Source organism: Lissotriton helveticus, chromosome 10, assembly GCF_964261635.1.
Source record: "Lissotriton helveticus chromosome 10, aLisHel1.1, whole genome shotgun sequence".
NCBI classification, from domain to species: domain Eukaryota; kingdom Metazoa; phylum Chordata; class Amphibia; order Caudata; family Salamandridae; genus Lissotriton; species Lissotriton helveticus.
Genome location: NC_136071.1, coordinates 637,116,011 through 637,128,345, shown reverse-complemented (window position 1 = coordinate 637,128,345; position 12,335 = coordinate 637,116,011). Strand labels below are relative to the sequence as shown.

General features: G+C 48.6%; 1 protein-coding gene across 2 annotated transcripts in view; it reads left to right on the top strand.

Moving 5' to 3' along the window:
* The window catches only part of GSPT1 (G1 to S phase transition 1), a 548,341-nt gene that overhangs the window by 102,492 nt on the left and 433,514 nt on the right, over positions 1-12,335 (top strand). For both annotated transcript variants that reach the window (XM_078663168.1, XM_078663169.1), the window contains exon 6: positions 10,477-10,554. In XM_078663168.1, coding sequence (XP_078519294.1) covers positions 10,477-10,554 — 78 coding nt within the window. The remainder of the gene's footprint in view (positions 1-10,476; positions 10,555-12,335) is intronic.

The window sequence follows — 12,335 nt, the reverse complement described above, 5'->3', positions numbered from 1 at the left end:
GTTGGACTACTAGACATGTTTGAACCATTGAGCTCCACATACCCGCTAAGCAATTTGTTTTAACTATACCCAAAGCACTCACAAATAAAGGTGACAACCGAAGAACTTTGAGGTATTTTTAGAGTATCTGGATTGCGCTTCTATCCAGTAAGTTTTATGTAAGAACTCACTCCACTAGCAGATATGCCCTTGCAATATTTATTTCCATTCTTGGATATTGTAAGTGCCAGGGAAGCCGTAGAGAGTACATGGGCTGGAACCGCGACACCTAGAGTTCCCCAGCACCATAATGGCTATTTATTTTTTTAAACATATTTTTATTGAGATTTGTAAAATATCGTAATACACAGGCTGCAAAGATGCTCCATTCGGCAGAGGATAGATACAAAGCACTAGTCATGACTAGCATTTTTAGTCCAAGGTGTATACGGCAGCGGAAATACACTTATATGAAAGTTCTGGGTTATATTGTAGCCTTTGGTCCTCTGGGCTGCTAAATTGAGTAAATCAGATTTCCAATGTAAAAAGAATTTCTAATAAGTATAAACGGGTGTCCATCTAATGATCTATATGACAGTCTACTGAATACCCAGTATTAAACTATCCTCCCGCCCGTTGTCTGGTCCACTAGGTTTTCCCATGACACTACAACAAATTGTTCATCATAACAGTAACCTCCCAAGCCAACCATCATTTAAGGTGTATAGAGAAATGTAAAGCATATCCAATTATTCCCTAGCTCGCTATTGCTGGGCTTTGCTATACACCTAGAAAATGGACTTTTCAGCTTGGATTGGTCTCGGATCCATATTGTCACACATATGAAACCTTGGATTCTGGGGTTCTTTGATTTGAATAAAGGCAGCTCCTCCTCTGGAATGGTTTGGGATGCATTCAAAGCCGGGGTGAGGGGAGAAACCCTAAGCTTCAGTATTTTTTAACGGAAGCGGGAGCTGGGACACAGCAAAGAATTATTTTAGAAGCTAAGTAACCATGAGGCAGAATTAATTGGCGTTGTAGAATCTTGGAAGGATCTTTCCCCTGTGTTGACCCTGATTGCAGTTACCAAAGCTCGCCTAAATGAACACCTTACTGAGAAAATGGCTGGAATATATCTGACCAAAGATCAGGATTGTTACGAGTATAGTGAGGGAATGAAGTACTTTCTCGCAGTAAGGGCATGGTAACGGGGGATGGCAGGTTGCATCAATAAGGAATATGCAAGGTAGCTTGGTTTTGCAGCGTGAATCTTTCTGGATTCACTATGCTGTGCATATTCCGCAATCTGGTGGTTGGGTCCGGAATCGTAGTCTTTTTTTCTCTTTTTTTTTTTTTTTTTTTTTTTTTTGTCGTAGCCCAGGTGGGCGTCGACGTCCCACCATTTGGTGTCCTTTCGGTGACGTCGGCGTGCTTCCGGCGGAAGCTACCACCCTTGGGCGCCATCTTCAGATTCTTTTTTCCGCCGTTGGGTCTGGATCGTCGCGTGAAGCTCCAGAAGTTTTGGAGGAGGAAAGAAGAAAATACAGCAGAAATTCACAGGTGTAGACCTAAGCACATCGACAAAAGAGGACCTTTAGTGAGGAGACGACGAAGAAAGGAGAGAACTTCGAAATCTTCGACCTCCTTGAAGGAATGCGCACACAGGGGGCCCCCTGAGCGCAGGGATGTACAAGACGCCGTTTAAATTCTGCAAGAACTGCCACCACAAGTTCGCACAGAAGGACCAGCACCCAGTCTGCAACCTCTGCCTGCCAATCGACCACGAAAGCAGAGACTGCAACGCCTGCTCCGTCTTCAAGCCGAAGACACTCCGAATTCGAGAAGGACTGAGGACGGCTCACCACACGATGCAGGGCAAGGGCCAAGCCCTGACGCTCTATGAACTTGGCCTCTCCACCGACGATGAGGACAACATCGCCGAAGGACCAGATGACTTCACGGTCGCTGAGACCGATAAGAGTACGCCTGATAAGGTAGGGAGTCTACGACCCCGAAAACTCCCACAGGGCCTCGAAAACCTGAGGCAGACTCCCGAAAGTCAGAGCACAGAGCCTCGAAAGGAGCACCGGCGCCGAGCAAATCGACGACCGAAGCTGCATCCTCCGAAAAAGAGCCCAGCGGATCCTCCGAGAAGGACTCCCGGAGGCAGAAGACCAGCGAAAAGCAAAGGTCATCGAAGCAAGCCCCCGAAAAAGGGCCTTCGACTTTGACGTCGAAAAAAAAAGAGCCGAAGAAAGCTTCGACGACGACGCCGAAAAGGGCGGCCGAAACGCTCGACGACGAACAGGCCGCAGAAATGCAGAGAAAAAAGAGAAGGCTCGAGGCCGAAATGGAGAACATCCTTCAGAGAAAGAAGGACTTCGACGAAAAAATGAAAAGTTACAAGATTCCCCTGAAGCCGGCACCGACCGTCGCTGAGGTACAGGAGATCGAAGAGTTCGACATCGAAGAGCCGCCGAAAACTCCGGAACCTTCGGAGCACGAAGAGGAGGAGGACCTCTACTACACAGAGGGGGATTACGGGGAACAGCAGTCAAGCTACGGTTCAGGTTCCTCGACGGCCCAAGACCAGGAATGGCAGGACATCGAGGCCGAAAACCCAGAGGAGGCGGTAGAAACATACCCCTCGAGGCCTTCGCCACCGGATGACATTGGGGCATACAATGAGGTGGTAAGAAAGGCGGCAACAGCTTATGGAATTAAGCTGGAAGAGGAGAAGCCAAAAGCAGACTTCCTGCTCGAGACACTGCTCCCCATACAGACAAGGAGCCAGTTCCTGCCCATGCTCAAGAGTATCACGGCCCAGGGAAAGGAGGCCTTCAAGGACCCGGCTACATGCAGATCTGTAACGCCGAGGACCGAGAAGAAGTACAAATTCTCCTCCGAAGACCCAGCTTACATCAAGGGTTCCGTCACAGCGGATTCTATCATCGCTGCAACGGCCAGGAAAAGGGCAAACGTCCCAACAACGTCCGGACCCCCACCTGACAAAGAAAGCAGGAGGATGGACCGAACGGGCAGGAAGATTGAGAGGAACGCTGCAACGCACTGGCGGATGGCGAATTCCAACGCCCTCCTGAATAGGCATCAATACCAGCACTGGGAGGCGATGGGACAGTTGCTCAAGCACCTCCCGGAACAATAGCGTGACAGAGGAGCACACCTGGTAGAGGAAGGGTAGAGCATCGCCAACTCATGCCTGAAGACAGCCTTGGACGGGGCAGAAACATCCAGCAGACTGATGGCTATAGGCATCACTGAAAGAAGGCAAGTATGGCTCAGGATCTCAGGATTCAAGGCTGAAGTCCAGAACAACATCCTGAACACACCCTTCAGCGGTGAAACATTGTTCGGAGCCCCAGTTGATAAGCTCACCCAACTGAAGAAGGACAACGAGACGGCAAGGTCCATGGGAGCCCTGCAGTTCAGAGGGATGAGAAGGGGCACTCCGTCGCGGAGGCCGAACGGCAGAGGTGGAAGCCAGCGAGGAGATTCTCACCAGAGTTTCCACCAGGGGCAACAGAGTGACAGCCAAGGCCACCAGGGGCAGCAGAGGCAAAACTGGAACTACCAAGGCAGGGGCCAGTCCTTTCGATCGAGAGGAAATGGACGGGGCCAGAGAAGAAGAGGCGGCGAACAGCCCGTTAAGTGACTTCACACGAGAGAAGGTGCTCTACCACCCACACCCTCCGGGGGAGGAGCACGGGAAAACAAAGAGGAGAGGGCTACACGGACAAGACACAAAGGAACATGCAACTCCGGTAGGAGGAAGATTGAGATTTTTTTCTCCAGGAGTGGAGAAAAATAACAGACAAGTGGATACTCAATATTATGCAGTTCGGGTACTGCATAGAGTTGGAAAAAAGGCCACCAAACAGAAAACCAAAGAAAAGACAGCACTCAGGAAGAGAGCTGCAACTACTTCAAGAGGAAGCCCAAGAACTCCTCCTCAAAGCGGCCATAGAACGGGTCCCCTTCAAAGAACGGAACATGGGAGTGTACTCCAACTACTTCCTAGTGCCAAAGGTGGACGAAAGCCTAAGACCCATCCTGGATCTACGGTTCCTGAACAAATACGTCAAAACTCAAAAATTCAAAATGACGTCCCTACAAGAGGTCATTCCTCAGATAAAAGCAGGGGACTTCTTGTCTACCATAGACCTCAAAGATGCATACCTGCACATCCCCATGAACAAGCAGCACAAGCACATGCCAAGGTTCACAGTAAACCAGGATCACTACCAATTCACGACCCTAGCTTTCGGCCTAAAGTCCGCACCAAGGGTGTTCACCAAATGCCTTGCGGCAGTGGCCGCACACCTAAGGAGAAAGGGGATACACGTGTACCCCTACCTCGACGACTGGCTGGTGAAGGCAAACTGCTACAGGACATGCAAAGAGCATGCAGAACAGGTGACGGGAACGCTAGCAAACCTGGGGTTCTCCATACACTGGGGCAAAAGCTCGATGGAACCAGAGCAGGTGAAGATCTTCCTGGGAGCCCAGATCGACACCATACAATGCAGAGTCTTACCGAGCGAAAAGAGAACGCTGAGCCTACTGAGGGAGAAACGTCACTACCAGAAGGGGCGATCTCTGACAGTGAGGACTGTGAGCAAGATCTTGGGGATGATGGCATCATGCATCCACCTGGTCCCCAATGCACGCCTACAAATGAGACCACTCCAAGAGTGGCTGCACAACAATGGTCACAAGCTACAGGAAGTTGGGAGGATCTAGTGGTTGTAACGCACAGGGTGCAGGAAGAGAAGGTGGTGGACCAAGGAGAGAATAACAGAAGGGAAACCTCTAACACCACCGGACCCAACAGTGACCATCACCACAGACGCATCCCAGAAGGGGTGGGGCGCACACATGAACAGGCTCAGAGTGAGGGGTCTGTGGAGCCCTACAGATGCAGTCAGGCACATCAACTACCTGGAACTGAAAACTGTGTTGCTAACCCTCAAGGCCTTTCAGAAACACCTACACAACCAGAAGGTGCTAATACAAACACCACAACGATGTTTTACATAAACAAACAGGGGGAACTCAATCGTTCCCGCTGTCAAACTTGGCACAAGAGATCTGGAAATGGGCCATACCACTAAAAATAGACCTGGTAGCCATACACCTGCCAGGGAAGGACAATGTGGAAGCGGATTGGCTCAGCAGGCAGACTTCAGCATCCCACGAGTGGGAACTCAACAGTCAGGAAACAGAGAGTCTATTCAGGAAGTGGGGCACCCCAACAATAGACCTATTTGCAACACACCGGAATGCAAAATGCCAATACTTTGCATCCAGGCAACCAGAGGCACGGTCCCAGGGAAATGCCCTATGGATAAGCTGGTCAAAAACATTTGCCTACGCTTTTCCCCCGATACCACTGATCCCCAGGGTGCTCAACAAATGCATGAAGAGCAACATGACGCTCATCCTGGTGGCACCACAATGGGCCAGACAGACGTGGTATTCTCAGATAATGGAGATGGCGCAGGGGCCTCCCCACAAGTTCTCAAAAAGAAGAGACCTACTCTCCATGGAAAACGGAGGAATCCTACACCCAGAGCCAGAGAGCCTCAACCTCTCAGCCTGGCTCCTGAGGACTTAGAATTTGCACACCTGAAACTACCAGAGAGCACCCTGCGGGTGCTGCGAGAGGCAAGAAGGCCCAGCACACGCAAGTGCTATGGGGAAAAGTGAAAAAGATTGACTCAATGGTGTTGCAAGAAACAACTCCAAAGGAGACTGACCAAGGAGTCCACGGTGCGAAGGTACCTCACACACCTAATCAAGGCAAAGCTAAGCTCATCCTCACTGAGTGCACCTAGCAGCGATTGTGGCATACACAAGAGGAGAAACAGGGAGAAGCTTCTTCACATCTCAAGTCGTGAAAAGATTCCTGGAAGGGGCTAAAAGAATAGCACCGCCAAAGAGAATGCCGCCACTGGCCTGGAACTTAAACGTGGTACTGACGGAGCTCATGAAAGCACCCTTCGAACCCATCCACAAAGCATCACTGCAAATGTTGACAATGAAGACCGCCTTCCTGGTGGCGATCACCTCACTACGAAGGGTGAGCGAACTGCAGGCACTCACACTGCAGGAACCCTACATCCAGATACACAGCGACAGGGTCGTGATGAGAACTGACCCATACTTCATGCCAAAGGTGGTGTCAAGGTTCCACATGAATCAGAGTATTCAGATCCCTAGCTTCTTCCAAAACCCCACTACAAGCGCTGAGAGGTCGCTCCACACCCTAGACGCAAGAAGGGCTGTGATGCACTACATTGAAAGAACGAAGGACCACAGGAAGACGAAACAGTTCTTCGTGTCCTTCGCTAACAGTTACATGGGCAAACCAGTTACGAAAAACACCATAGCCCGATGGATCGCACAGACAATTCAGTTCTGCCACAAGCAAGCGGGCCAGGAGTTAACACGAGGGGCACAAGCCCACTCCACCAGGAAGAAAGTGTTGGACACGGCCTCATGGCGTGGTCCTACCCCTCCCGCATGGCAGGCCCAGGACGACATCAGCCCTCCTCCGGACCTCGGGCGGCCCCTTCTGCCCGACTCTGCACGCCCCAACACCACAGATCCGGCTACCATCCCGGATCCCCCATCATCGGCCGGGCCCCAGCGTAGGCCCATCACGACCTAAGCACGAGGCCGTGCCCGACTCCATCTTGGGCCCACCACGTCACGACCACGTGGCCTCGGCCCCAGCCTCGGCCCCAGCGAAGCCCAGACATCGAGGCACCAAGATCCACCCAGGTGGTCGAGTGGCCACTCGACAGATCCCGGAGGGAGAGGAGTTTCGATGGCCCTCCAGCCGTCCCCGGACGCCTGGCATCGATCGCCCTCCGGCCTCCCTGGGCGCTGGCTCCACTCCCCTGCTGGGTGTCTGGACACTTTCATCCCGGCCCCTCTGACCCCCAGGCGCGAGAGTCCGGACTTCAAAGACCTCCAGACCTATATCTGGGCCAGCCCTGGATCAGGTCTTCAGTTGTATCCTGGACTGGGAACCCTGCTGATGCTGTCACGGCCGACACCAGACGAACTCATCCTTCCGGTAACCTGAACCATCTGAGAGCCTGCTGGCGCTGCCGCGGCCTACCCTGCTGAACCATCGGAGAGCCTGCTGGCGCTGCCGCGGCCTACCTTGCTGAGCCATCTGAGAGCCTGCTGGCGCTGCCGCGGCCTACCTTGCTGAACCATCTGAGAGCCTGCTGGCGCTGCCGCGGCCTACCTTGCTGAACCATCTGAGAGCCTGCTGGCGCTGCCGCGGCCTACCTTGCTGAACCATCGGAGAGCCTGCTGGCGCTGCCGCTGCCTACCTTGCTGAACCCTCTTGTTAGCCTGCTGCCGCGGCTCGACCCGCTCGGAACCCCCCAGCTCGAGGATTGAGAGCTGTGCGCAGGGTATCCCTTCCTCCGCCCAGAGTAAGACAGTCCCGCTACCTTACCCCCCTTTACGAGACTTTCCAGATCCCTCGATCTGCTTGTACATACTGCCAAGAACCAGCAACCGTTTACTACTTATAAAGTTTGAGAACTTGACCTCCTGTGTGGTGTCCGTTTGTAGTGTTGTGATTACTCTGCTGTACGATCCTAGGAGAGGACCCTCAGTCAGGAGGCCTCTCGGTAAACGCTCGGCTACTTCTCGACGGAGGGGTGGACCTAGGGGTGGTCAGTCAGACATCTTCTGTCTCCCCCGGGTCGCCTTTCTAACAGAAAGGAGCAACAATTGCCTTCCTGGCCAACACACCGATTCAGGATATATGCCTGGCGGCAACATGGGCTTCAGTACACACTTTCACGAAGCACTACTGCGTGGATGTACAGATGAACAAGGAAGCACAAGTAGGACAAAAAGTGCTTGAACATATTTTTAGCAACCAACGCTCATCTTCCATCCAACCGCCACAAAAGTAACGAAAACCGCTACAAAATCTATGCACAGCATAGTGAATCCAGAAAGATTCACGCTGCAAAACGAATAGTTTCTTACCTGTCGGTGTAGTTTTGCAGCTTGAAGATCTTTCTGGATTCACTAGCGAACCCACCCGCCTCCGCCAGAAAGATGAGGCTGGAAAAGAGGGTGGAAAAACATGGAAAAGAAAGCAAGTTGGAACAATTACAAAATACGTGGAAACACTAACGTTGAAAGAACGATTAACATACATAGCCATGGATTCACTACAAAGACAAACAAGGAAAAGAAACAGAAAAAAGAATCCGAAGATGGCGCCCAAGGGTGGTAGCATCCGCCGGAAGCACGCCGACGTCACCGAAAGGACACCAAATGGTGGGACGTAGACGCCCACCTGGGCTACGACAAAAAAAAAAAAAGGAGAAAAAAGACTACGATTCCGGACCCAACCACCAGATTGCGGAATATGCACAGCATAGTGAATCCAGAAAGATCTTCAAGCTGCAAAACTACACCGACAGGTAAACTATTCGTTACAGATACCGGTATGGTTAGAGAAGCCTTTAGGGGTTTTGATGCAGATCTTTATAAAGCAGATCGTGACTGTGGCCCTGTGGCACAAGGCATTGGCAATGGTGGGCATTTGAGCAAAATCACAGATGAGAGATTGCTCTTAGCGGGTGGTATACTACCCAAAGAGTTACAGGTGGCCCTGTTTGCTCTTCCATCAGGGAAAGCAGCTGGGGTTGATTCCATCCCACTTGAGTTTTACAAGGTCTTCTTTGCAGAAACTCACCAGGAATTGTTGAGTCTATTTAACGAAGCTAGAGCTGGGGCTGCCACCCTGGATCATGGGGCATTGCAAATATCTCTTTAAAAACAGGTAAGGCCCTACTGCTCTGTGTTTGTATTGACCAATCAAATTGTTTGATAGTGATGTGGAGATCCATGTGAAAAATGTTGCCAGCCCGCTAGCGGGTGTTATACACTGACTGGTGTCAGGCAAGCAGCATGGGTTCATCCCTGGTGGAGGGACATCGGATCATGTCTAGAGTGTTATCTCTTTATTCAATGCAATGGAAGTTCTTGCACAGCCTATGGGGGTGGCTCTGCTTGACGCCGAAAAAGCCTTCGATATGGAGTCATAGTGTTTTTTGTGGCATGTTCTCGAAGTAAATGGCTGAGGGGGGGGGAGGCGGGGGGGTTGTTAATGCAGTAAGTGTAGTGTATAATAAACCTACAGCCCGCCTGCAAATAATGGGGCATGAATCAGAGCCCTTTTTGAAAGAAAGGGGCACGAGGCAGGGTTGCCCCATCTCCCCCCAGTTATTTACACTATTTATTGACCCTGCTCTTAGGAGTCTGGAATCCTCTCCGGACATTTTGCCAGGCAATCTACAGGGTTTGGGACACAAGTCTGGCATATGCGGAGTATGTGGCCATAATTACCAGTGACACGGACAGGGCCCTTTGTGCTGTTGAGGAGATTGTATAAGACCTTGAGACAATCGTGGCTTTTGCTAAAGAAAGCTAAAACCAAAGTATTGATTAACAGACATACCCTAGCAGCTGATAACCGGATTACACAGGAAGCCACATATCTAGGAATATACATTATTTCTAAAGTGGAGGGTATAATAGATCTTAACTTGATACCTATTTTAGAATACTAGAATTACTTCACACAGTATGATCTGAAACTTTTTATAATGGGGAGATATAACCTGGTTAAAATGCTATTTCTTCCCAAGTTATGTTTTTCGTACCGTCCCATTGGAGGTTAATAATGATTGGTTAAAAAAATAGATTAGTCAGTAGTTTCATCTGGGCTTATGGGAGGACTAGGAGCGCTAACATTTCTATGTGCTTACCTAGAGATAAGGGTGGGTGGGCGCTCCCCAGTTTCAGATATTATTTTTTTAGCTGCAGCTGTGCAATGCTATAGTATATTATTTAATGGCCGGGGAATGGAGTATGGGGCAATTTATTCTGTACCCTCCATATATGAGCTATTGATTGGCAGCTCAGCCCACAGCTGTCTACTGAAGTTCTTTGAGGCAATCTATTTTAAACTGACCAGTTTTAAGACTTTACTTGCCTCATTCTGAAACTGGACAAACTTCTGGAAGAAATTGGGTGTGGGTAGGTATGACCCCCCCGCCCCACCCCACCCCCTCACAGGGAATTTTCTTGCACCCTTTGAGGTGGTCTGTAGATGATTTAATGCTGGGCCTCTGGATTTATTTAATTTGCTACACTAATCCTGTTCAAGAAAGAAAGTTGAAATTTGGAAGTAAAAAGCTATTCATCTTTGAAACATGCATTTGAATACAACAAATTCATGTTTTGCAGTCATTGGTAGCACTTGTTTTAGCCATCCAGAAGCACGCTTTGTGAGTCACTAAAGTGACTGCTATCATACTGGTAGTTGGGGTGGGGGCGTGACGATGCTTGGAGATTGTTGAATAGTGGTTTCTGGTTGTTCAACTTTGGTATTAATTTGATATTTATTGCCCTTTTGTTTTATTTTTGCAGGTATTTAACAGGGATGGTTGACAAAAGGACACTTGAAAAATATGAAAGAGAAGCTAAAGAAAAAAACAGAGAAACATGGTATGTGTAATTACTTGACTTTATATCTTATGGATCTTATTTTCAGTAATAACTTTCTGAACATTTCTAGACATCCCTGCTCTGTTAAATGTACATTTATTTCATACTATTTCCATGGTTTGACAACACCTTTGTAAAGTAAAATATGTACAATACCCTTGGTCACTATAGAGTGTATGTCGATTCCGACACTTGGGAAACCCTAACAGGCATTTATACTGTGCCACTTTCAACAATTATTGCAGCAATGTGAAACTATTCATTTCATAGCACTAAATCTTCCCCATTTGCACATCCCTTAAATATTTATTCACTTCTTTCAACCGTCTAGAAATCTGTATAATAGCAATTGAATCATACACACTCTATTTTCCTCTCTATGTGGGATATGCTGCAATGGGCAGTGAGTGAATACAAAATTAATGTTAACCACAGCAAAATAGTTTTTCCTATCTGATAACCAGTGCCACAGCCACTCTAAAGATGCTAATTGGTATGTATTCAATTATCATTCCCCTCAACCCTTTCAAGTCTACAATTATAAGTTAAATGAGTAATATCTTAATCTATTTTTATTTGGTTGCAAGTGAACTTGCGATTTGGTTAAATATATTTTTTAAATCAACAAGAGGAGAAATGTTTCCCGATTTCACTGTTGCTATAGCGTTGGACATAAAACCACTTTCATACTGTAGATAAGTTAAGCTGAATTTGATCTACCTGGGGTAATTTAGAAGTAAGTGTTGCAACCTTTTAGATTCTCTTCTGGAGATCCTCCTCAATAGTCATGAACACTTCGTAGTTCCAAAACGCATGGGTTCCTGGAGCAAAAACAAACACACACATGTATATTTATCAATAAAATTGGCAGCTCTCTCTGTATTTTGCCCTTGCGCATTTCAGCTTCTAAGTAAGCCTAGTTCACAGGTGAAGAGCAGTTTGCAAATCGAGTAACTTTGTGCTTTTTCAACCAGCATATTTATGCATTCAGGTTTCGGCTGCAAGATTAAAAAGAGACATACCAGGTTGCTGTTACACTACGTATTGAAGATCCTGCTTGTGAATGCATTGGAAAAGGGATTCTTTGAATCGAGTGCAGCGATATGAATGCACTTGTGCTGTATTGAAATGTGCTCAGCATACTTGAAAGACTTCCGATCCAACAGTACATTCTGGTATCTGTAGGACACCTGGGTACCTGATTAGCAGGAGCCCAGGGCACACTCAAAGAACATGAGCATTTCAGCAAAAAGTGGGGGCACACCGTGCAAGAAAGAGGGAACTTTCTCACACAGACCAATAGCAGTTAGTACATACCCGCTCAATGATTCCTAGGTCTACACACACACATCCACTCATTCAACAATACAGTAATTCACATCCAGTCACTCATCATACAGCACTATCATATGCACTCATACTTCTGATAGATACATCTGCCTTGTGGATTCCTCATCTTGTGAATATCCATCCCCCTTGCGCCAACAACGTTCGGAAAATTCTTCGTAGCACGCCGGCGTGGACGACGTCATAGGAGCACGGCATCGCGCGCGACTGTCTGACGTCACCGACTCCTTATTAGACCCACGTCGGCGTGATGACGTCAGTTCCCTTTTTTCCGCGTCGTTGACGCTAGCGCTTTCTGGGATCTTCTGTGATTCAGCTAGTAACTTGTTGCTATTTTGTGTTACTGTTTCTCTGTTGAGTGTCTCAAGGAAGACGGGGTTCAAGCAGTGCGGATCGTGTGCCCGAATGATGTCAATTACCGATCGGCATGAGGA